At 45.1% G+C, this 24907-nt stretch overlaps 1 protein-coding gene across 1 annotated transcript in view; it reads left to right on the plus strand.

Annotated features, from left to right (window-relative positions):
- The window catches only part of CAMK1 (calcium/calmodulin dependent protein kinase I), a 217908-nt gene that overhangs the window by 167789 nt on the left and 25212 nt on the right, over window positions 1–24907 (plus strand). Inside the window, exons 4-7 of the mRNA XM_073591985.1 lie at window positions 10111–10185; window positions 11478–11616; window positions 17549–17675; window positions 20991–21066. Coding sequence (XP_073448086.1) covers window positions 10111–10185; window positions 11478–11616; window positions 17549–17675; window positions 20991–21066 — 417 coding nt within the window. The remainder of the gene's footprint in view (window positions 1–10110; window positions 10186–11477; window positions 11617–17548; window positions 17676–20990; window positions 21067–24907) is intronic.

Below are 24907 nucleotides of genomic sequence, written 5' to 3' on the forward strand. Positions count from 1 at the left end.
AGAACTCTTAAGCTTTCAGCATGCCAAGTTTGGGGTGGAGTTATTTGACTGGCCTGCACAGAGTCCTGACCTCAACCCGATAGAACACCTTTAAGATAAATTAGAGTGGAGCCTGGGAGCCAGACCTTCTCGTCCAAAATCAGTGCCTGACCTTACAAATGCTTCTGGAAGAATGGTCAAACTCCCATAGACACACTCCTAAACCTTGTGGACAGCCTTCCCATTTCAATTTGCAGACTCAGACTTCAATAGGAGGACAGCTGTGCAGGGAAAGGCCCCAGCAAGGCACCACATCTGCACGTGCAGGAATGCTGTCTCCTATGGCAACAGTCTAACAGTTCCTAACACAAAGCGTAACAGTTCTTTAAACTACACTACAATTTCTCCTTTCAGCCCACTGAGCTCCCGGTCTCTCATTGGACCCTCCGATTCACTGCCACTGAATCCTTGAGCTCCTCCAATCTTCACGGTGGTATCTACCTCAAGCGTCACCCCCGCCTCCCTGCCTGGTCTCTGGCTTGTCACTCCCGATACTTCTCAAACTTCACCCCTGCTGGCCTGCTCATTCCCTGGCTTGGCACACGAGGCTGCTCTGCAAGAGTCACCTCCGCTGGCTGGGTCCCTGACTTGATCACCATCTGAAGTTTCCCGATTCTTCACCGTGCCCATTCGGCGAGAATACCTATCCAGTACTTGCCTCATTTACTCACTGTGGTCCCCGCCAAAAAGGTGGCTGGTCCCCTAGTGGAGACAGCCTCCCCTTCACCTCCGACCACCGACAGGCTCTCTGGCCGGCAGAACCGTCACCCCTGGCCAGACCGCAATCCCAACCCCGTGCCGCTCCCCTGCCTCTGGACAGGCCCTCAGACAGCCCAGCAGCCAGATGCCCCTGGGATAGGCCCAATCTCCGGCCCAGCAGCCCGGGGCGACACGACACACCTCCACCCAGACAGCCGTCTAGGCAGCACAGAACAGATTACCTGACTTCACCAAAATATATAGGTGCTCCCAGCAGGCCAAGGGATTCAAGAAAACCCCTGCCCATAGGATGAGATACCCCATATACCCATAACCTGACTTTAAGTTGCCCCTCTCATATCTAGTACCACAAAGTACCCAGCCACCTAGTGGTGGAAAAGTTAATCAAGGCCAAGCTTAGAAAGAAATCAATAGATTTCTAAAAATTAACCAGGGTAGCTAATCCTGGAAAGTAAATTTGTAAGGAGCTCCCTGCCTAAACTCCAGGGTGCTACATTTGGTAACACAAATTGCTAATCGACCAATCACATGGCAGCAACTCCAAAAACTGCTGATCTACTGGGATTTTCCCGCACAACCATCTCTCGTGTTTATAAAGAATGGTCCGAAAGAAAATATCCAGTGAGTGGCAGTTGTGTGGATGAAAATGCCTTGTTGATGTCAGAGGAGAATGGACAGACGAGATGATAGGCAACAGTAACTCAAAATAACCACTGGTTACCACCAAGGTATGCAGAATACCATCTCTGAACGCACAACACATTGAGCCTTGATGAAAATCGGCTACAGCAGCAGAAGACCACACCGGGTGCCACTCCTGTCAGCTAAGAACAGGAAACTGAGGCTACAATCCGCACAGGATCACCAAAATTGGATAATAGAAGATTGGAAAAACGTTGCCTGGTCTGATGAGTCTCGCTTTCACCTGCGAAATTCAGATATTTGGGTCAGAATTTTTCATAAACATGAAAGCATGGATCCATCCTACCTTGTATCAACAGTTCAGGCTGGTGGTGGTGTAATGGTTGTGGGGGATATTTTCTTGGCACAATTTGGGCCCCTTAGTACCAACTGAGCATTGTTTTAAACACCACGGCCTACCTGAGTATTATTACTGACCATGTCCATCCCTTTATGACTACAGTGTCCCCATTTTCTGATGGCTCCTTCCAGCAGGATAATGCACCATGTCACAAAGATCAGATCATCTCACCACTGGTTTCTGACAATGAGGTCACATGTCAATGAGGTCCAATGGCCACTGGTCACCAGATCGCAGTCCAATAGAGCACCTTTGGGATGTGGTGGAAGGGGGGGAGTAGCGCATATATGTATGTATGTGTGTGTGTGTGTGTATGTGTGTGTGTATATGTATATATAATATATATATAATATATTTTTATATATATAGTTTTATATTTTCAGGTCACCAGGCAGGCATCTTATTATCTAGGGCCAACACAAACAAAAATACCCAGAGAAAGCCACAATTGTCAGATCCACAATGCTAAGAATAGCCGTGACATCTGTGCAACATCTTTTTCGTAAAGCAGCCTGTAATCTCCCCTCCCCTCTGCTCCCTCCCTTGCCGGATCCCATCCATCCCGTTATCTGCTCCGGAATCTCTGCATTTCTCTTGTCTAAACCTGAGCGTGATTAAGAAATCCCTCATTTGCCAAAGCAGCGGTAATGGCCCAAACAAGTCTGATTCCCTCTAATGCACTGATCTATGTAGTCTTTGGGGATTTAGAGGGATTGGCCTTTTCCTACCTCTTAGCTGGTCATCTGCCATTATCTCGTGTGCTGTCCTAGTGCACAAAATGCTTTTTTTTTTTTTTTTTTTTACACAGCCGAAACATCTTTTTTACTTGTATCTATACAGTTTTTACAGAGATAGAAGAAGAAAACCCCTCTGTAAAAAGAAATCGGGTTCGGTAGAGTAGTGGTTCTCAACCTCAGTCCTCAAGTTCCCCCAACGGGCCATGTTTTCAGGTTTTCCTTTTCTTTGCACAGCTGCTTTAAATCAATATAAAAGACATGGTATTGATAAGAGCTATTTTATCTAAGGGAAGTTCCCAAAACATGGCCAGTTGGTAATTGAAGACTGAGGTTGAGCACCACAGCAGTAGAGCACTCCTTAATATAAAGCCAAAATAAAGACCCTTATGTGGCAAATATGCTTCTGTGTGTTCACTGCTCCTCCTCCTCCGGACTTCATAGTTCAGGTCTGTACCTGGAAAGAGCCAGTTCTCTGGATGCACTAGGAGTTGTATGGTTTGCTGTTTATAAACTGTGCCATCAATTGGTATCATGTTGGAAAATGAGTTTACTATTAAACCAAATGGCCAAGCGTATGTGGACACCTGCCAGAATTGCTGAGCTCAGGTGTTTACAGTGAAGGGTACTGTAATTCTATACTTCTTTTTTTTTTTTTTTTTTTTTTTTTTTTTTTTTTTTTTTAGACCGTTGTGAACTTCCACTTTTATGGTAACCGTTTAAAGAACTTTTTCTGCTCAAGCATGACTGTGCCATTGTGGACAATGGCAGCTCCATATAGACCAGGTTTGATAAGTTTGGTGTGGAAGAATTTGAGTGGTCTGTAGACCACCGGATGAGCCCATGCCTTTTCCTCCATCAGTACCTGATCTCAAAAATGCCCCATTTGCCCAAATGGGCATAAATTCCCACCAACACCTTGTGGCAAGCCTTACCAAAAGGATGGAGGTTGCTGAAGACTCTATATTAAAGAATACGTTACCCCAACATTTCATATTCCTGATATTTGCCTGCTGCACCATGTATGAAAAAGTATCCTGTTCTTTTTGGTGTTTTTTCAGTCCCTTCAGCTTTCATTTTAAAACTGATAACACTAGGCATGAGAGCACAGCCTTGTCACTTTTCTGGCAGTGCTGGGAACTCGGCCTACTTTTCTCCAATGAACACACTTGTCCTGACCGGGCCCCCCCACCCCTGCACAGCCATTTACTGGGAAGACCGGTGTAATGCTGTTTCTCTTGCCCCAACTATCTGAGGTCCTTATGCAGTTGAGAACAGAGGGTTTGTGATTACTTTTTTAAAAAAAGTGGGGAAAAAAAAGTATGTGAGTGTATTTTAAAATAACAAACGAACCTTTACAATCATGTTAAGCCTTGACAATAAAACTTGGAAGCGGATTGGTTACTATGCAGAGCTGCACCAGATTTTTTGTGCACTTGTTTTTTAGTAAATCTCCCTAATAGTGTCTTGCTGTGATGAGCGTTGTGGTGGTTGCATGTCAATGAAGACTACATGGAGTATATTATACCAGACCCTGTCTAGCATTGAGATTAAGGGAGATTAGCAAGGCGCAACCATGATGCAGAGCCTGTATATGTACTGAACAAACAAGACGACTTTCCCTTTTTAAATTATATTAATACTGATTATATATATATATATACTTTTTTTTTTTTTTAAACCCTAAATGGTGGGGTGAAACATGTTGGAGTTGAATGAATTGAACTGAGGCTGCTTTCACCTGATATATATATATCTATATATAACAATTTTATATATTAAATAGAATTTAAGTTTTTTATAGTTTTATTAATTTTATTCACTTGCTAACCACTCGGGCCGGCTGAGATGTGTGGTAGCCGGGCTAAGTAGCGCTTTTTTTTTTTTTTTTACCTGGAGGTCTGCTTTAAAAGTAAACTTTTCATAACCTAATATATGCTCCATGTACTTTCCCTTTTTTAAACAATAAACCAATACAATATTCATCCCCAGCACAGCCTGTACCTTTTTCCTAATCTCCTCCCTCAACCTTGTTTGTTACTAACCTCCAGGTACGCTTTGTATTTTCGCGGTGGAGCTTTTTGCTGTGGGAGGGAATACACAACCCGTTTGTATAGGTAGAAGAATGGGGCAGAATTCCGTAGCCATGTAATAGAATTCAGTACGCCCCCACAGCTGGGAACTTGTTGCAGCTGCCTGTACTGTCCTCCCACTAGCCGGGACCCCACTGCCTATGTGGCTTTAACCCTGACTCTTTAGTCTTTGCAGCTCACCCACTGTTATGTTTTTTTTTTTTTTTTGTTTTTTTTTTTTTCTTTTTTCCTTGAAGCCTTTCAGGAGCTCCAACTATATCTATATATACCAACTTTCTCGTGTGTGGGCTGCAGAGAAAAGCTTGCGTGTAGCTGCATGACTCAGACATGCAGGGGCTTTTGTTAGGGAAACTGCGGCATTGCACAAGAGTGCCTTTCATTGTTGAGACATTTGCGGAGAACAGTCGCTTATCTGTTGATAATGGCTCACCTCCCAGAATCCTCTACTCCATTCACAGTCCTCAAGTCTTCTGCACCCAGCTTACCTTTTAACAGTCTACCACAAAAAGTTCTCTGTACAGCCATGATCGCCCTTGTAGTATGGGTCCTCGGGCAGTAACTCATTTTAACTTGAAGCCCAATTTTTTTTATTTAAATTTTTTTAGCCACAGTCAATCTTGTAGCCTGCCAGCTTGCTGTGGAGAATGATACTTGTCCTCTGTGTGGAAGCAGTGGTCTCTCTGCAGAGGTTTAGCATGTCCCCTAGTGAGTCAGACCTGTAGCTCTGAAATAAGTAAAGCTCATACTCCCTGCTGATTTGGAGAGCTCAAACCCTGTCCCTGGGCAGAACTCTGCATTGCAGGCATTTGTCCCTGGGCGCATACCGCCTTAAAGTAATTGTAAATGCAAAATAAAAAAAAATTAAAGGTTTATACTGCTCGGTGCTGGAATTACACACAGTGGACCCCGAAACGTCTGTTCTCGGGTACCCTGCCAGCAATTTCTGGCTTTTCCTCTGTTGAGTGCCCCCATAGGAAGCTGCTTACTGTAGGGGTACTTGTGCAGGCTCACTCCCGTGCAGCGCCGCCTGCATCTATAGACAGACAATGGGGCTCGGCCCCGCCCCCTCATCACTGGCTTTGATTGACAGCAGTGGGAGCCAATGGCATGTGAGCCCGGAAAGTAAGAGAGCTGCTGCAGACCGGCAACAGCGCTGGATCAAATGAGAGTTCAGGTAAGTATAAGGAAGTGAGGAGGGGGCACTACTACCTAAGCATTTTTTACCCCAATGCAAAGAATGGATTAAGGTAAAAAAAAGTTAGCATTATGAACATCTAAAGTGGTTATAAAGCCTAAGTACACCGTCAAGCTGCAATAGCTGTCAGCTTCTTGTATAGTTTGACAGAATACCAGCAGCAGAGCTGAAAGGGACACCTCTGCCATCCTCTCGCAGCTAAACGCTGGAGCCCTGTGCACCAGGGATAATGGTCCAGTGTGCATGGGACTTTAGTAGTACCCCTAGACATGCAGCCTACACACTTTGGGAGACATTCACTAAGGTGTCCGTTTATGAAGCAGTGAAATGTATTCACTGCTTTGTTCTCCGGCATTCACAGTGAAGATCTTTCTCTGTGTGCCTGTTTATGAAGCTTTGTAGATCGCTTCACCTTTGGAGGAGTGAAGAGATCTACAAATGCTTCAAACAGTGGAGAACGGCCCCTGATAATGGAATCTCGTGAGACTTTTCGAGATTACAGCACCAGAAATACAGAGATGTCAGTTTATTAAGCGGTGATAAATTATCACCGCTCAATACACGGACGATTAATGTTAATAAAATAATGAGTCCCCCTACATTATATACATATGTATACACACACACACACACACATTATATATACATGTATATACACACACATTATATATATATATATATATATATATATATATATATATATATATATATATATATATACACATAAATATGACAGGGGGACATGCTAACAGTGTTGGGGGGTCTGAACGAGGCATAAGGAAGTTAAAAATCTTCCTCCTTCCCCCTCAGATCCCCCCAGATTTCCTCTTCACTCCCCGATTCACCACCTCTGAGCTGGTGAACCTGGGAGTGTGAATTTTGACTCAGATCTCCAGTGAAGCGGTGAGATCACCGCTTCATAAACTGGCCGTTACTGTGTCATTCATGAGAATTCTCCATGTGTAGAGATAATCGGCGGGAGAACAAGTTCAAACATGTTCTCCCCCGATTATCACTGTTTCATAAACTGTTTATGGACTGTGATCAGCGGTGATCCTCGGGATCACCGCTGATCACTGCTTCATAAACGGACACCTAAAGCTGGTGCAGAATCTGGTGCAGCTGTGCATAGTAACCAATCTGCTTCTAACTTCAGCTTGTTCAATTTAAGCTTTGACAATAAGCCAAGGTTCACACCGAGGGCTGATTTGAAATCGTGCGTGTTCAGATGAACTCCCTTAATTTCATTTTTTCACACCTGCAATTCAGTCCAGCATTGGGGGCGATTTGACAGACATCTGTGCGGGTTCATGCTCAGATGTCTATTGAAATCGAACCCCCCCCACCCCCCCCCCCCACCCCCCCCCCCGGGTTGCCAAGAGTAGTGCAGGAACTCCTTATGGGAATCGGTGCGACACTGCAAAGTCGGCGTCGCACCGATTCGGACGTTGGTGGAAATAGGCGGCGATTTCACATGTCAAAGCTCATGTCAAAACAGCCTAATGTGAACGTGGGCTAAAACCTGGAAGCTGATTGGTTACTATGCACAGCTGCACCAGATCTAGTAAATCTCTCCCCCATAGTGTGCAGATAAATGTTAATTCTGGAGGCTCAGGAGAGGACCCAGCAGGCACAGTCGATCGTCTAGTCCTTTTGGGGGCGCCCCAAATGAGGTCCTCATTTGCTTCCAGTAAGCCTGTATCTTTTTCAGTAGGGCCACAGAAGGTGGTAAAAAGGAGCCTGGGTCCCCTTAACACTTTGTTTTTATTTTATTACTGCAATCAAAACTTTAACTTTTTAATTTTATCATTGAGACACCAGTGTGTATGTAGCCATTAGCTGACAACCTTTGCTATGCTATCCAGTCTGTGACCCATACAACGTACAGACCTGACAGCGGAGGGTTTCGCACACAATCTGGTGGCTGCAGCCACTGGATTGTATGTGTGTGTGTATATAACTGACAAGCAGACTCCTGCCTGTCAGGTGGAAGCATTTGGGTGGCTGTGCCACGGACCGATTGCCCCCCCCCCCCCAAAAAAAAATGTTGAGGACCCCCTCCCCACACATACACGCACGTACGCATGTAAACGCATGCGTCTAGGACCCCTACACGTAAAACCGTCACTCCGTGCACACCGAAGTGAGCCATAATTTTATCACCAGACCAAGTAACACTAAACTGATGACCTATAGCGTGTTTTTGAAGCGACACCTACAGAAAATATTGGGTATTCCAATTTGTCGCCATTTCGTGTGTGCCTGCAAATTTATGGTTTGGCCTGTTGGGTATCTATTTACTTGGTGCTACCTCGTCTTTTATATTTTTCCAAAAATTTTAGGTAATTTATTGTGTTTGCCCTAAAATTCACTGTGTGTGTGTGTGTGTGTGTGTGTGTGTGTGTGTGTGTGTTTTTTTTTTTTCTGAAATTTTGCATTTCCTAGACCTTTGCGGTAATCTCGTGACAAAATTGGAACTACCACTATTTTATTCTATAGGGTGTTTGTTTTCAGAAAATCTATAATGTTTTGGGGTTTTGTGTAATCTTCAGGCCTAAAATTATTATTTTTTTTTTTTTTTAATCATGTTCAAAAATGGCTATGGCAGCGAAAGAGGTTAAAGAGTTCCTGCCATCATAAAAATATGAAAATGGTCAAACTCCATTAATCAGTGCACGTCTTTTCATGAAAGCATCCCCTTAGCAACTTGTGGGAGACTGGACCAGCTTAGAGGAGTCTTCCAGATTATGCTTTAACTTGAAATCACGGAAATGCTGATATCACATCATACTACGCCTATGCCTTAGCAACTAATAGGCAGGTATAGATTTGTGCCAGGCTTTAAAGCCCAACTCTGGGCAACAAAAAAAAAGTTTCCCCATGCAGTGGGGCTGTGTCCGCATTGCACAGGTTAGCTGCTTGTTTTTGTCTAGGGCAAGGGTCTCTAAACTTTCTAAACAAAGTTTGTCCTTCATTCTTTAGGGGGTGGCTGCACTTCGGCCAGTGGAAGTAGAAAATGTCCTGGCGTCAAAGGGATTAAACAATTCCCCGTAATTGTTATTAGTGGAAGTAATAGTGGCCCATCATTTGTGTCCGTAGGAGGATTGGTGCCCCATTGTGGGTGTGTAGGAACTATACCCTACTGCAGTGATGGCGAACCTTGGCACCCCAGATGTTTTGGAACTACATCTCCCATGATGCTCTGGCACTCTGCAGTGTAGTGGAGCATCATGGGAAATGTAGTTGCAAAACATCTGGGGTGCCAAGGTTCGCCATCACTGCCCTACTGTATGCTGACAGTAGGGGGAATATTGCCCCAAGGGGTGGATAAAAACATAGGGTCTCATCCAGCCCCTGGGCCACAGTTTGGTGACCATTGGTCTAGGACAGTGATTCTCAACACCTGTCCTGAGGACCCACTAACAGGCCAGATTTTAAGTATTACCTTGGGGAGATGCAGACTAGAATACTGCAATTATCACCTGTGATGTATTTCAGTTATCCTGCAAACCTGGCCTGTTGGTGGGTTCTGAGGACAGGAGTTAAGAACCATTGGCCTAGGTGGAGATAGGAGAACGGAGAGATCTACTTACAAAGTCCTCCAATCCTCCCAACACAAAACCGGTCCCTGCTCCAGCCCTCCCGCGGTCTTGTGCGGTGGACTGTTCCCAATGTCATCATGCCCATAGACCTGCTCTGGATGTGAGGATGTTGGGAACAGTCCACTGTCGGATCGTGGGGGAGCGCCGTTTGCTGGTGGAGCACAGGATCGGGTGAGTGTACAGCTTTCCCCTCTCCGAGCAGTTGACCCGGGCAGTGTGGACACAGCCTCACCTCCATGAGAACTTTTTTTTATTGCCTGGAATTGGGCTTTAAGCCTACAAGAAACCCATTAGTCTTAATAGACAGCGGGCATTATAAGGTCTAGGCATTTAGCCATGTGACTTCTAATAAGAGGACGAGCCAAGCCAAACTCTAAATCCACTCTTCAGCAGAGATCACATGACCAATTGCCAAGTTTTAGGTCACATGATCAGACAGGAGAAAACCTGGGTTCGGTATTTGCTCCAGGAAAGGTAAACATTTTAGTCTTCTAAGTTTATCTTTTCCAACATTTGAATCTAGGTCCATTTTATTAGCAAATCTGACCCTTTACACAGCGACATGTTACATTTCTGTCCATAATTTTTTCTTGTTGCTTATTTGATCTGGTAGGTTTGTTGCTGTGAAGATCTGTGACCTGTTGCAATACTGATTTTTAACTAATATTTTTTTTTTTTCTTAAAGGATCAAACATGCAAATATTGTGTCGCTAGAGGACATCTATGAGAGCCGCAGTCACCTTTACCTCATAATGCAACTGTAAGTATTGCATGACCCCAAGAACAGTGATGAAAAGCAGTGTGTGGTAACCCAGGACAGCCAATCGGCATGTGAAACCCGACTGCCAGGGGTTTCTTCACTTTTCTCAGTCCTTGCTCTTTGCACTACACTATAAAAATGTGTTTTGTTATGTATGTTTGTGGTGCACCAATGCCCCCTGCTGGCAGTCAGTAGTTATTGCAAAAAAAAAATTTCAATCTTAAAGCGGCTGTAAACTGATGGACTTTTTTTTTTTTTTTTCTGCAATCTGCAGAAGTAATGTCATAATGTGCTAGTATGCATACTAGCATATGTTAAAGTTGCCTTAAAACAAACCCCTTCCAGCACCAAGATGTCACAGCTGAAGGAGCTCCCATCTTCACCTGTCTTGCTTGCAGGTTCGCGGACTCCGGCTTTGTGACTGGCCGGAGCTGCGATGACGTCGCTCATGCGCGTGGGAGCTGCCGTTACCAGCGCAGGGCTAAGAAGGAACGGCACCGGTGGCCATTCCTTTAGAGCGCATGCGTCGGTGATGCGCCCCCCCCCCCCCCAATCCCACATTAAACATGGTTGTGCACTCTTTAAAATAGTAAAGCTGAACTCCAGGCAGATATAAATGACAGAAATTAATACAGCTCTATTTCCATTATTACATGGATTTTTATTATGCAATCAGTGTAAGTACCTGAATTTTGGCTTGGCATCTGTCCAGTGGCGGCTGGTTGTAATTTTTTTTTTTTTTGGGTGGGGGGGGGGCAGCAAATGGTTTCCTCCCTCCTCCTCGGCAGCCAATTGGGACTCTTTTCGGCCAATCGGAAAATGGGTCGCAGACCTGCTCCTGATTGGCCGGATTGAGGCTCAGTGTTTCAACAGCGAATATTCATTCCCTGTGATTGGTCCTTAACATTGAAAGTTTATAGCGAGTTGCAAGGTGAGTGGCTGCAGCAGATGCTGATCTTTGTCAGACATTTGGGACCACGGCTAAGAACTGCACATGAACCAGGATTTTTGTGCTTGTTTCCTCTCTCTAAGGCGGCATCTCAGTCCAGGAAGTAGATGATGACCTTGGATGATGCCTGACTAAAAATGGCTCTGTCCTTCTGGAGCGAAAAGCAAATGAAGGCATTGTCGGGGGAAGTACTGTGATCTCTTTTCGAGGTTATTTAATACCTGGAAGTGTTACTCGCACATTGCTAAGATTTTTTTATAATAAGTTCATGCATGCGATCCGATGATAGGTCCACTGTACTGTTATAGAGTGCTATGAATGACCTGGTATTGCCTTGTTGCAGGGTGTCTGGTGGGGAACTGTTTGACAGGATTGTAGAGAAAGGCTTCTACACGGAAAAAGATGCCAGTCAGCTTATTAAACAGATCCTGGACGCTGTGAAGTATCTGCATGACATGGGGATTGTACACAGAGATCTGAAGGTGAGATTGGCCTTTCCTTTTCCTTAAAGCTGAACTCCAGGCAAGCAGCTTGCTACAGATTTGAATCCTACAGATGAACTGTCCTGTCTATGTAAAGAGACTAAATTCTGTGCAGCTAGTCTTGTGATTCAGATGGTGCAGTCAAGGCGGATGACTCCTCTGTTCCCTGGGTCAGTTTTGGAGCTTCCAGTGTTTTTTCTCCATTCAGCCAGCATTATAAGCCCTAGCCAGTGACCAGGGGGAGGTAATGGGTAGTAAGTTGTCGGGAGCTGGTAGAATGATACCATCTGTGCAGTGTAGCAGGGGTATGTAAATCGCATCTCTGGCTGAACAGAAGTATGAGTCCTTTGGCAGTGAAAACAATTAGAAGACTGTATATGCATTCAAGATGGAACTGCCACCATTGCTTGCTCCTCAACATTTCTTTGCTTTTTAATATAAGGCTTTAACTCCTTTGCTCATGGTCACAAAATGACTTTACAGAAAGTAAAGGAAATAACCCAATCGGCAAATATTAGTAACCGGTTACGTAAAGAAACTCTGTTGCTAGAATAATGTCAAAGATCTCTTTTGTAAAGAAAAGGAAAAAAAAAAAAATTTCCCCGAGGCCTCATACACACGGACGTTTTAAAAAATGGGCTGTAAAGCTAATACCGATGCCAGGTAAAAACCCGCGTTAAACGCAATTTTATCCGCGTTTTGCATTGGCGTTGATGCGCGTTTAGCGGCACTAGCTTTCAGCCGCGTTTCTCTGCCTCTATTCAGAATCAATGGTTCCCTATGGAAGCTCATTGATTTGAATAGAAGTCGCACCAGAAGTCGGCTCAAGCTACAAAAAAGCTCAAACGCCGCTGTAAAAACGTCCGTGTGTATGCGGCCTTAAACTCATCTATTCTCAGAGCTCTGTGAGCAGAGAGCTGGTGACTGTCAGTCACAGTTCTCTGCTCTGCCCCCTTGCGCTTACTATCGTGTCGGGCTGTGGAGGGGGCGGGAGTGGCTGGGCTCAGGCCTTCAGCACCTCACTGAGGCTGAGCTGGGTGCTGGTCCAGGGTTGTGGGTGAATCCCGACTAGATTGTCGCGATCTTTCCCCAGCCTGGACCGGCTCTGATGTCAGCTGCTGAAAACGGGTCACGGGAGTGCAGAACGAACTGCATTCCTGTGATCCACAGAAGTGCAGCCAAACAAGCTTTGGGTGTACGTCTCCTTCAATACTTACCTGTCCATTGCCCATGCCATCTATTTTCATCCCGATGGGTAGAGCTACAGTGGCTGCAAAATATTCAACATCCGATGCTTCCAGTTGCCTCAATTAGGGGATGAGGATGAATCACAAATTGGGCCCAATTAGCCATTTTCCCTCCCTGGTGTCATGTGACTCGTTAGTGTTACAAGGTGTCAGGTTGGAATGGGGAGCAGGTGTGTTAAATTTTGGTGTTATCGCTCTCACTCTCTTACTGGTCACTGGAAGTTCAACATGGCACCTCATGGCAAATAACTCTACGTAGAGCAACAATTCTTTTTTTCCAGATCCTCAAAGATGGCCTAGGCTATAAGATTGCCAAGACCCTGAAACTGAGCTGCAGCACGGTGGGCAATACCATACAGCGGTTTAACAGGACAGGTTCCCCTCATAACAGGCCTCGCCATGGTTGACCAAAGAAGTTGAGTGCACGTGCTCAGCGTCATATCCAGAGGTTGTCTTTGGGAAATAGACATGAGTGCTGCCAGCATTGCTACAGAGGTTGAAGGGGTGGGGGGGGTCAACCTGTCAGTGCTCAGACCATACACTGCATCAAATTTGGTCTGCAAGGCTGTCATCCCAGAAGGAAGCCGCTTCTAAAGAAGATGCACAAGAAGGCCCACAAACAGTTTGCTGAAGACAAACAAAGGATATGGATTACTGGAACCATGTCCTGTGGTCTGATGAGACCAAGATAAACTTATTTGGTTAAGATGGTGTCAAGCGTGTGTGGCGGCAACCAGGTGAGGAGTATAAAGACAAGTGTGTCTTGCCTACAGTCAAGCATGGGGGTGGGAGTGTCATGGTCTGGGGCTGCATGAGTGCTGCCGGAACTGGGGAGCTACAGTTCATTGAGGGAACCATGAATGCCAACATGTACTGTGACATACTGAAGCAGAGCATGATCCCCTCCCTACGGATGCTGGGCTGCAGGGCAGTATTCCAACATAACGACCCCAAACACACCTCCAAGACGACCACTGCCTTGCTAAAGAAGCTGAGGGTAAAGGGCACTGGCTAAGCATGTCTCCAGACCTAAACCCTATTGGACATCTGTGGGGTATCCTCAAACGGAAGGTGGAGGAGCACAATTTCTCTAACAGCCACCAGCTCTGTGATGTCGTCATGGAGTGGAAGAGAACTCCAGTGGCAATCTGTGAAGCTCTGAACTCCATGCCCAAGAGGGTTAAGGCAGTGCTGGAAAATGGTGACCACACAAAATTTTGACACTTTGGGCCCAATTTGGACATTTTCACTTAGGGGTGTACTCACTTTTGTTGCCAGCGGTTTAGACATTAATGGCTGTGTGTTGAGTTATTTTGAGGGGACAGCAAATTTACACTGTTATACAAGCTGAACACACACTACTTTACATTGTAGCAAAGTGTCATTTCTTCAGTGTTGTCACATGAAAAGATAGAATAAAACTGTACTACTACTGTATAAATGTGTGTGTGTGTGTATATATGTGTATATATATATATATATAATGTGTGTGTGTGTGTGTGTGTGTGTGTGTATATGTGTGTGTGTGTGTGTGTGTATATGTATGTGTGTGTGTGTGTGTGTGTGTGTATATGTATATATACACACACACACACACACACACACACACACACATACATTTTTTGTTTATTACACATCTTTTTTGGGGGGTGGGGGAGTTGAATATACTTCAGTTGATGTCAGCAGAAGAGAGAAGGAAACGGATCACTCACTCATTCAATCGTGTGAATCCTAGAGGCATTAATATAGACAGCTCGGCTGTGACTGACTAGTTATATCTCATGAGCTTTGTCTGACAGGAGATCCCAGCTCCCAGCACTGTTCCAATTAACGAGTGCCAGAGCAAAATTTAGTATCCATGCCTTGTATCACTGCAGAGGAGAAGCCGCCAAGGTCTCCCCAGATCCGTCAATTGCAGGGAAGGCTTGTGCTGTAAACTAGATGTGTAAAGACACCAGAAGGCAAAACCTTAATGAATTGAAAGCCATTTTCACCCTCATTTGACTTTGATCAGTTGGTTGATCAAGTTCTCTTTCAGAGATAGGACGCAAATTTTGTAAAAATTTCTGTTTGTGAGTTGTTGGTTTCCTTTGCCCTTGTACTATCTGTATAAAATACTGTTTGATATACCCCACATGGCCACAGAATGGGGAGATTCCCCAAAATTATTAAAGAGCTACAGTCTCCTAACCAAAAATTGAAATCAAAGCATCGTTGTTATTTTTATGACTTGCAGCATTAAATTTGGCTATTTCTAGAACTGTCCACAAATTATGTATTTGCCAGATCTGTCTTTTTTTTTTTTTTTTTTTTCCCTCACCTCCTGGAATGCTGGCAGTGGCCATCGCAGATGTGGGCATCTGAGGTCTGCTCTTATGCATTTCTGGTATTCTGTGCAGCTGGCTACACAGCATGCACCTCCTGTTTTTGCGCCTGCACATTAATGACTCTGCACGGCGCACTTTGTTAAGCTTAGGATGCCCAGAGACTGCTGGGATCGGTGACCCAGATATCCCAGGAGTCAACGTATAGGTGGATTACGTCACTTGCCTAAGAGGCTACAACCGGAAATCCCAGGGAAAGAATAAAATAAGTACTTTCAGATAAAACATTGATGACCGCACTATGGGTGGGCATTAGGATGAACATAACTTTGAAAATTGAGTGAAGTTCCACTTTAAGTTCAGGTGTTTCCAGTGAAGGGTACTGTTAATGTCACAGCAACGTTTTAGGGTATATACTCAATCATAATTATGATAGCGTATATACTACAGAATAATTACCCATGACTCCTCCTGGTATACAATTTCAGAAGGTTGGGACTTTAAGGTCTCTTTAGCAATTTTGGTCAACCTCTTAGGGTACACTGCATTCTGAACTTGTCCCGGGCATGGTTTAGCCCGTTGGCCAGTTCGATTGTGAGAGTGCTCTGAACCGTGACCGCTTAAGCGAACCACACCCAGAACCATTTGGAACAGGTGATCCCGGGTGCAGTTTGCTTCTAATCCAGTACGTTTTTCTGCAGTGTGCATGCAAACTGTACCAGAGTACAGTTCTCTCCATAGAGAACTGTGTAATGAAATGGGGATTGCTGGTCTGGTTAACAGGGAAGTGTGCCCAGGAACACTTGTAAGTGTTCCCGGGACAACTTCCTTTATAATCCATTGTGAGTGCAGACCAGTAGGGAGTGTGGACAAGTGGACGGTTTACGTAAAACAGTCCCAGTTTGAACGATCCTTAGATGACTGTGCGCTTCAATCCTTGTAGCAAGTTTGAGGAAGGCCTTTTTCTGTTCGAACATGTCGTGCAGAAAGCCAGTTCCATAAAGATGTTGTTTATGAGTTTGGTGTGGAGAAAACTTGAGTGGCCTACACAGAGCTCTAAACTCAACTCTACTGCACACCTTTGGGATGAACTGGAGCTGTGGTTGGAAGCCAGGTCTTCATCCACCATCAGTACCTAACCTCACAAATGCTCATTTGGCATTCCTAGAGGAGTGAAGGCTGTTATAACCTCAATGGTGGTAGGGGAAACTCCATATCAATGTCCGTGTTTTGGCATGGGAAGTCCAACAAGGTAATATAAATGTGGTTAATAGATGTCAAACTTTTGGCCATATGGTGTAGATACCAGCTTTGTCATATCCCACATCAACAAGACAAAACCCAAGTTTGGAAAAACAAGGCAAGGCTATAGGTGGGAAAGTAAAAAATAACGCTAACGGAAAGCATATACAAAGCTTAAGTCTGCAAGTGCTGTGAAGACACCAAAGCTCTTTAAAGTGAACCTGCACTCTGCCTCAGTGCCTCTAAAATGAGGGAACATTTAAAAATTCCTGTGTCTTCCCACAATGCAGTGTTCAGTACATGAATAACCAAGTTTGGGAACAGTAGGGGGGCGTGGGGGAATACACAGCCCTCTGTAAATTTTGACTAGCTGTAGAGCACAAAAAAATTACGCAGGAGCATCTAATAGTCTAGTATTGGATGAGGGAGAGTGCAGTGGGAACAAGTACTCAGTGTTTAAGGTCCTATCTTTAAAGTTGGCCAGCTGCTTGTCATGCATGTTTTAAGGTACAGGTTCACTTTTGGGCCTCATGCACACTGGACATCATAATGACGTTTATAAAAACGCCAGTAGTGAGTTTTTTAACTTTTTTCAAAGTTTTTGCAATAGCCTTAGCGTTTTTTCCGCGTTAGCGTTTTTATTTTCCAATGGATCAAAAACGTTAAGCGTTAACCCACTAGTTTTGGGTTATTTTTACTGCTTAAAAACGCCACTGCCCAAAACTGCTAACAGCCTATGTGTGCATGGACACAGGATAACATGATGGAGAGTTTAATGACTATAGGAAAAAAAAAAAACGTCTACAGCCAAAAACAGCTGCTGTAAAAACGTCAAACGTCCAGTGTGCATGAGGCCTAAAAGGAAGCTATTGTGTGACATTTATCTGAAAGTAATATTGTAACAATTGTTGGTATAATTTTACTATTTTTACCTGTTTACATTTCCATATGTTGATCCTTTTTTGTATGTCATTTGTAAATGTTCCCACTGTGTATTAGGGAATATGATTTGCATTAGCGGTTCTCTGATTTGCTCCTTGGAATTGCTCATAATACTGTATAATCAGAATTTGATTAATGGCTTGCCTCACTCTCTCTATTGTCCTTTCCATCATACAGCCGGAGAATTTGTTGTACTACAGTCTGGATGAAGATTCCAAAATCATGATCAGCGATTTTGGGCTGTCCAAGATAGAGGGATCCGGAAGTGTCATGTCCACGGCCTGTGGGACACCTGGATATGTAGGTCAGTGTGCTCAGTATGATGGTTCTAGAGTGGTGTTCTAGGTGTACCAACATTGGCTTCACTTCTCAGGGGGTAGTAGAGATGTTTTTGGGTAGTGGGTTTTATCCACCTGGTTGGTCTTGGCCATGGAACACTTGACCTCACAGCTGCAGTATTTACAGTCTTGGTCGACTCCATTTCAGTGTGAAGGACAACATTTCAACATTTAGTAATGAATAGGAGGAATGTGTCAGCCAACCTCTCCTGATATCTGCTGAAGTTCTCATGGTGACAGTAGAAAGGACAATCTGGGGCTTTAACCTTGATGTCAGTCCCTACATTCTATGCACCCAGTGCTTGGGGGGGCCTTACTAATTTACTGTAATAATTTTTCTGTAGATATGCAGTGTATAGATTAGCATCTATGAAAGTAAAAAAAAAAAATAATAATTTTTTTCTATAGCATTGTTTTATAAAAAATTACAGGTAAAATAAAAACCAAAATATACCACATACTCAAATTTTTTTTTTTTTCTAAAATATCAAACATGTGAGACTTACCTGCTCTGTGTAATGGTTTTGCAAAGAGCAGCCCCAATCCTCCTCCTCCCACCGGCGCACCTGTCTCCTCGCTCCGAGTACTCCCCATGCAAACCGCTTGCTAGGGGGATACTTGTGCAGGCTCGATCCTGAGCTGCACTGTGTACGTCTATTGGCACAGTGTGCTGGGTCCCAACCTCGCGCACCCTCCTCACTGGATTTGCTTGACAGCAGCAGGAACCAATGGTCCAGTCCAGTGAGAGGGAGCATTGCTGCTGCTCTTTGTGTACAGGGCTGGACCTGTTCAGGTAAGTATTTAGGGGAGGCGCGGGGGTGGGTGCTGCACCTAAAAGGTTTCTTACTTTAATGCAGAGAATGCATTAAGGTAAAAAAAAAACTTTTAGCCTTTACAGCCACTGGCAAGTGGTTAAACCCAAAAGCAAACATTATATTGCAGCTTACCAATTCTTAGATGTGTTGCCTGCATTAGGTTATTCATTGGGCTTTATTTATTGTGTTTTCATCTGGTGATCTGGCCAGTAAGTCTGTTTTTCAAAAGAACAAGCTGCAGATGTAGCAGTTAGGGGGTTGAGATGAGCCATTTACCACTGAGAAGGGTGCTTATAATGGTCGGCTTTTATGAACTTGTGGAAAAACTGCTGTAATTGCTTATGAAATGTGAGATGGAGTCTGGCCTCAAATTGTTAGTGTATCTAAATGTGCTAGCACATCTAACACTCCCCTCCCCCCAGACTAACAATGCTGCTATCCAATGTTGCCCCCCCCTCCCTGTGCTCCTTAATCCAGAGTGGGGGGCACTCTAATACAGGAGTCGTTACTGGCCAGATCACCAGGTGAAAACAGAATGGGGGGGGGGGGGGGGCTAAAGAAACAAATGCAGCCACCACATCTAAAGGTTGGTAAGCTGCAATATGTTCAACATTTTATACAGCACTGCTCCAGGTCAGTCCCACCATTGTCTGCCCTCAAAATCCTTACATAAAGGGGCCGGACCGGCTCACAACCGTGAAAGCTTAAATAATCCAATGGACGGCCGCACATTGTTGTATGGAAACTCTGGAAGACAATTATTGAACAATAATCCACAAATCTGCACCAAACCCCAGGGACATGTGTTGACGCGTTTCCTGCTAAGGAGCACTTATAACACATTGGAGAGCACGATCGTTTAATTACCATCACATACATTGGAGTTGCACAGCTGAGCTCCCAGAGGCGGCCCGTCCATATGGGGTGCAGGGGCACTGCCCCCCTAATCCATGCGCCTGACTCTTAATCTACATGTGGGGTGCTGGACGCATGGATTCCAATGTTTTTTTAGAAGCACAGAGACTCTAATAGGCTTCAGAAAAGGGTGGGCTCGGAGCACAGAGCACTGCGCACTGAGCCCACAAAGTTGCGTGACAATAGCAAATTAATATTCGCTATTGTCTGGCTGGGAGGAGAACCAGGAAATCAGGAAGCGGGTCCTGAGACCATTCACCCAATTGGCCGAGAGGAGAAGCGATCCTATTGGCCACCGAGGAGGAGGAGGGAGGCGACGTGATGCTGAAGAGGAGATGCAGGGGACGCCGCCCCCCAGAGGAAACGCTGCCCGTGACCTAGATGGGGTAAGTGCAGGCTGGTGATCGGCCGACCGCGGTGGGGGTTGCGGTGACCTGACCAGGGGAGTATGTCTGTGGGTGCATTGTTTGCCGGCCCCATTCCCCCCCCCCCCCCCCCCAGAAATATGCCACCAGTCGCCACTGAGAGCTCAATCAAGAATTGCGATCTCCCACAACCGAACAAGAAAACAAAAAGGTAATAAAATGACATTTTTGGGTTTAAGCCCTGGTTCACACTAGTGTGATTTGACATGCGATTTGAAATGTCAAATCACATTTCAAATTGAGGGCGATTGCCGGCAATGGCATTGTCCCAATCAGTGCGGCGCTGCACCGATTTCAAAAAGTAGTTTCTGTACTACTTTCTGCAATTTCGGGCAGCTAATTACATTTGCACAGAAGTCTCCGAAATCGGGACTGAAATGCGGGAGTGAAATTGTGCGAGTTCAGCTGAACTCGCACGGCGTCGTTCCCGCGGCTGTGTGAACCTGGGCTAATACTGCTTTAAATAGACGGTAATTCATGTGCGTTTACCTCCACTGAGTACCCAGCAGCATTGGTTCAAAAAGTTCTAGACCGCTCTAGACATTATCGCCTTGTTCACAGTATGGCTAAAGCCGACATTTTTCTTTAGTTTTGGATAGAATAGAAAGGGTTAAATCCATGTTGGGTTTTTTTTTTTTTTTTTTTTTTTACCATCTGTATCCCATCTGGTAGATTTTCCTTTCACTTCCTGCCCTGCAGACATCACAAATTGGAAATCCCTTCATAATTGTCACCAGAACAGTGTCACTAATAAAAGTAGTGCATGCATTACTTGCGGTGCGATTTCAGCTCATTCATTTGCACCGCACAGAACTGCATGCGAATCGCACAGGAACACACAAACGCATTCCTGTGCAATTCCCGGCGTGAACCGGACCTGAGCTGGGTGGAAGATGATCGGCTGAACATTCACTTAGTCCTATCAGATGCAGTGACTGTTCTGATACTCGGGCAGCCACGGGTGGCAGCTGCCTGACTACAATAGCCGACGGCGGAGATCCCTCCATCCATGATGTTTGTGTGGATGTGGGAATAGATTGAGGGGGCTGAATGAGAGGAAATCGAGCCGTGTATGGCCTGCTTTGGTAATTGGTTCTTAAACACATATATGTATCTTTTCTTTCAGCTCCCGAGGTTTTAGCTCAGAAGCCGTACAGTAAAGCGGTGGATTGCTGGTCGATTGGCGTCATAGCATACATCCTGTAAGTAATGCTTTTATTTCACCCAAATCACTTCCTTATGTCAGGGAAAGCCCTACTAAAAGCTGGAGATTGTGTGAGGAGCGGTCTACTTCCCACAGTGTGTATGTGATCATAGCTGATCCCAGGCACGGTTTTTGGCTTCATGGCACGTCCCAGGCTTTTATTGTCGGGTCTGGCAGAGAGTCACGTATGTTACCAAAAATATTGGGACGCCTGCCTTTACACGCACATGAACTTTAACGGCATCCCAGTCTTAGTCCGTAGGGTTCAATATTGAGTTGGCCCACCCTTTGCAGCTATAACAGCTTCAACTCTTCTGGGAAGGCTGTCCACAAGGTTTAGGAGTGTGTCTATGGGAATGATTGACCATTCTTCCAGAAGGGCATTTGTGAGGTCAGGCACTGATGTTGGATGGGAAGGCCTGGATCGCAGTCTCTGCTCTAATTCATCCCAAAGGTGTTCTATCGGGTTCAGGTCAGTACTCTGTGCAGGCCAGTCAAGTTCCTCCACCCCAAACTTGGTATGCTGAAACCTTAAGAGTTCTCTTCAATTCAACTAATGGGCCAACTTATGGACCTTGCTTTGCACTGGTAGTCATGTTGGAACAGGAAAGGGCAAACCTCAAACTGTTCACACAAACTTGGGAGCATGAAATTGTCCAAATTGTCTTGGTATGCTGACGCCTTAAGAGTTCTCTTCACTGGAACTAAGGGGCCAAGCCCAACCCCTGAAAAACAACCCCACACCATAATCCCCCCTCCACCAAATGATTTGCACCAGTGCACAAAGCAAGGTCCATAAAGACATGGATGAGCGAGTTTGGGGTGGAGGAACTTAACTGGCCTGCACAGAGTCCTGACCTCAACCCGATCGAACACCTTGGAGATGAATAAGAGCGCAAACTGCGAGCCAGGCCTTTTCGTCCTACATCAGTGCCTGATCTCACAAATGTGCTTCTGGAAGAATGGTCAAACATTCCCATAGACACACTCCTAAATCTTATGGACAGCCTTCCCAGAAGAGTTGAGGCTGTTATATCTGCAAAGGGTGGACCAACTCAATATTGAACCCTACAGACTAAGACTGGGATGCTATTAAAGTTCATGTGTGTGTAAAGGCAGGTGTTCCAATACTTTTAGTAATGTATGTTGAAGCCAATTTTGCTTTTAATATGGAGCTGATGGGTCAAGGCACATCACTAGGATTATGTGGGTTGTAAATTTGTTCTCCCTGGAGAAGAGACACTTGAGAGGAGATTTGATGGATATATACAAATATCTTAACAGTGATCCCAGGGTAAGTATGAAACTTTTCAGTCCCAGGGGGTGTAAGAAGACACGGGGGCCACAGGATGTGACTGGAAGAGAAGCGGTTTAACCTTAAGCTGTGTAGAGGGTTTTTCACTGTCAGGGCGATAAGGATGTGGAACTCCCTTCCACAATCGGTGGGGTCGGCAGGAAGTATGGATAGTTTTAAAAAGACTCTTGGACGTGCATCCTAGCAAAACCTAAGGAGATATGGGAAATTATTTTTTTATACACACTCACATCTACACAGGTTGAACTGGATTGGACTGTTTATTGGTCTTTATTCAACCTTACTAACGAAGTATTACTTGGCTTTACAAATGGAAACAATTTCAGGTAACCCTATAAAGAAAAACCTATTAATGGAAAACAGACTAAAAAGGTGCCTGAACTACAGGTTGGCCATACAAGGATCAAAATTAGTCTGGTTAAGCATGGACCGGCCAAATTTCGATCAATGTGTGACCATCACCACTCCACAGAAGTTGATCATTTGACCCCTGCTGAAGGGAAGAGTTGGAAACTTTTTCCTCGATCAGCGACTGCAGCCAATCGGCTGTGGCTGCTGAGTGTGTGCAGTCAGCGGCACGTCCTGCTGTCAGAATACAATGTTCTGTTGGGGGGGAAGGGGGGATGGGGCATAATTCCTCAATCCACCTTGTTTGTATGGATGGAGAAATCCTGTTGGGTCCAGCTTTAGACTACTGTACAATCATACTGGCGATCGGGGCAGATGCTAATTGTAGCGGCAGAAATATTCTGATTCATGCTGCGGCTCTCTGCAGCTAGTTGCAGCTTTCAGCCCCGTTCCCTATGACAGGTTGCCAGCGGCTGCAGGTATTTGCAGCTGTACACACAGCTAGTGATTACCTGTGGTGAACGCTGCTGAGCACACTGTGTGCATCCAGCAGTGATCACCGCTGGTAATTGCTGGCTGTGAGGATAGTCATGAATAGCTGCGGCCACCGGTGACCTGTTATTATAGTGAATGGGGCAGGGGGGTGCACCTAGCCCCCCAGAGTAGATTCCTGCTACTAAAATTTGCCCCTGCCCTAATCACCAGTGTGAATGTAGCCTTATGCCGTGTTCACACGACCAGACTTTTCGACCGAACTGGTCCGACGAAACGAATCCGACGGACAATTCGATCGTGTGTGAGCTTCATCGGACCTTATCAGTCAAAATCTGACGGACTTTAGAAATAGAACATGTTTCAAATCTTTCCGACGGACTCGAGTCCGATCGAAAAATCCGTTCGTCTGTATGCTAGTCCGACGGACAAAAAACGACGCAAGGGCAGCTATTGGCTACTGGCTATGAACTTCCTTATTCTAGTCCATTCGTATGTCATCACGTTCAAACGAACGGAATTTCGAACGAACTTTAGTCCGTTCGTGTGTGGGCAAGTCCGGTCGTTTGAAAGTCCATCGGAAAGACTGTCGGACCTTTGATGCCATAAAGTCCGGTCGTGTGTACACGGCATTAGACAACCTTTTTTGTTCATGTTTTCAGGAGAATGGGGAAGGGTTAAGTTGTCCATACAATGAGATCTTTCTCGTTTTGGCCACTCAGGCTGTACAAGAGAAATTTAGCGTTTTTTTTTTTTTTTTTTCCCCATCCACACTAAACAGCCTGGATGGAGGAACCTGCACTGCTGGCTGATGTATTCTGACACCCGGGACTCAGAATACCCAAACAGCGGCTGCAGGTGGTGGGATGCAGGTGCTGTTCTGCCAAGTTTCTGACCTGGCACCTGAGTTTCAGATTGAAGGGTTTCGGGCATGAGGTGCTGACAGGGTCACCCACGACTTGAATGTCAACTAGTTAATCAGAATAAAACCCGCAATGGTTGTACTCAGATGCAGTGTATAGACATATCACAGCATAGGCAGATGCGAACAGTCTCTCTCGGGTCTGTTACAAAGAACCGGTGATGCCAGAAGACCAGGCTATATTTGAAGCAGCTAACGCGTTTTGAGGGAGAACCCTCTTCTACAGAGACACTCTGGCCTTGGACCTTCCTCACTCCATTCTTGAAGAGTTGCAATTGAACACTGAGAGCATTTTGTTAGCTTCTGGAGTTGTTTTTTTAACCTCTAGATAAGTTTACACTTGCAATTTGGGGGTGGTAAAAACAAGCAGTTGAGTCGTGTTTTCACCACCGCCCTTAAGCTGGCCAAAGGCAACTGAACAGGGTTGTATACTTGCCACAGCTGTGAATTGTACCCCATGTTTCAAGTGATTGGGGCTACGCCATAACCACCCTGGAGCCCCAGGCAATACATAGTTGCATCTTGGTGATGTAGACTTTTAGGAGTGGTGGGAAGGTGACAAATGCCCTCTGAGAAGTGACCGCCATGGATTGCTCTTTAGCGGGCAATGCATGGGCAACTGCTTTATTTTACTTGTTTGTTCATATTTGGAGGTAAAGAAACATGCAGATATATTTTATTGGTGTGCTCCGGGGTATCTTGTGATAGACCATAAAATACCGGAAACCTTATTCTGGCATCTGCTGCACTGACGTTCCATTT

Source organism: Aquarana catesbeiana, linkage group LG07 (assembly GCF_042186555.1).
Source record: "Aquarana catesbeiana isolate 2022-GZ linkage group LG07, ASM4218655v1, whole genome shotgun sequence".
NCBI classification, from domain to species: domain Eukaryota; kingdom Metazoa; phylum Chordata; class Amphibia; order Anura; family Ranidae; genus Aquarana; species Aquarana catesbeiana.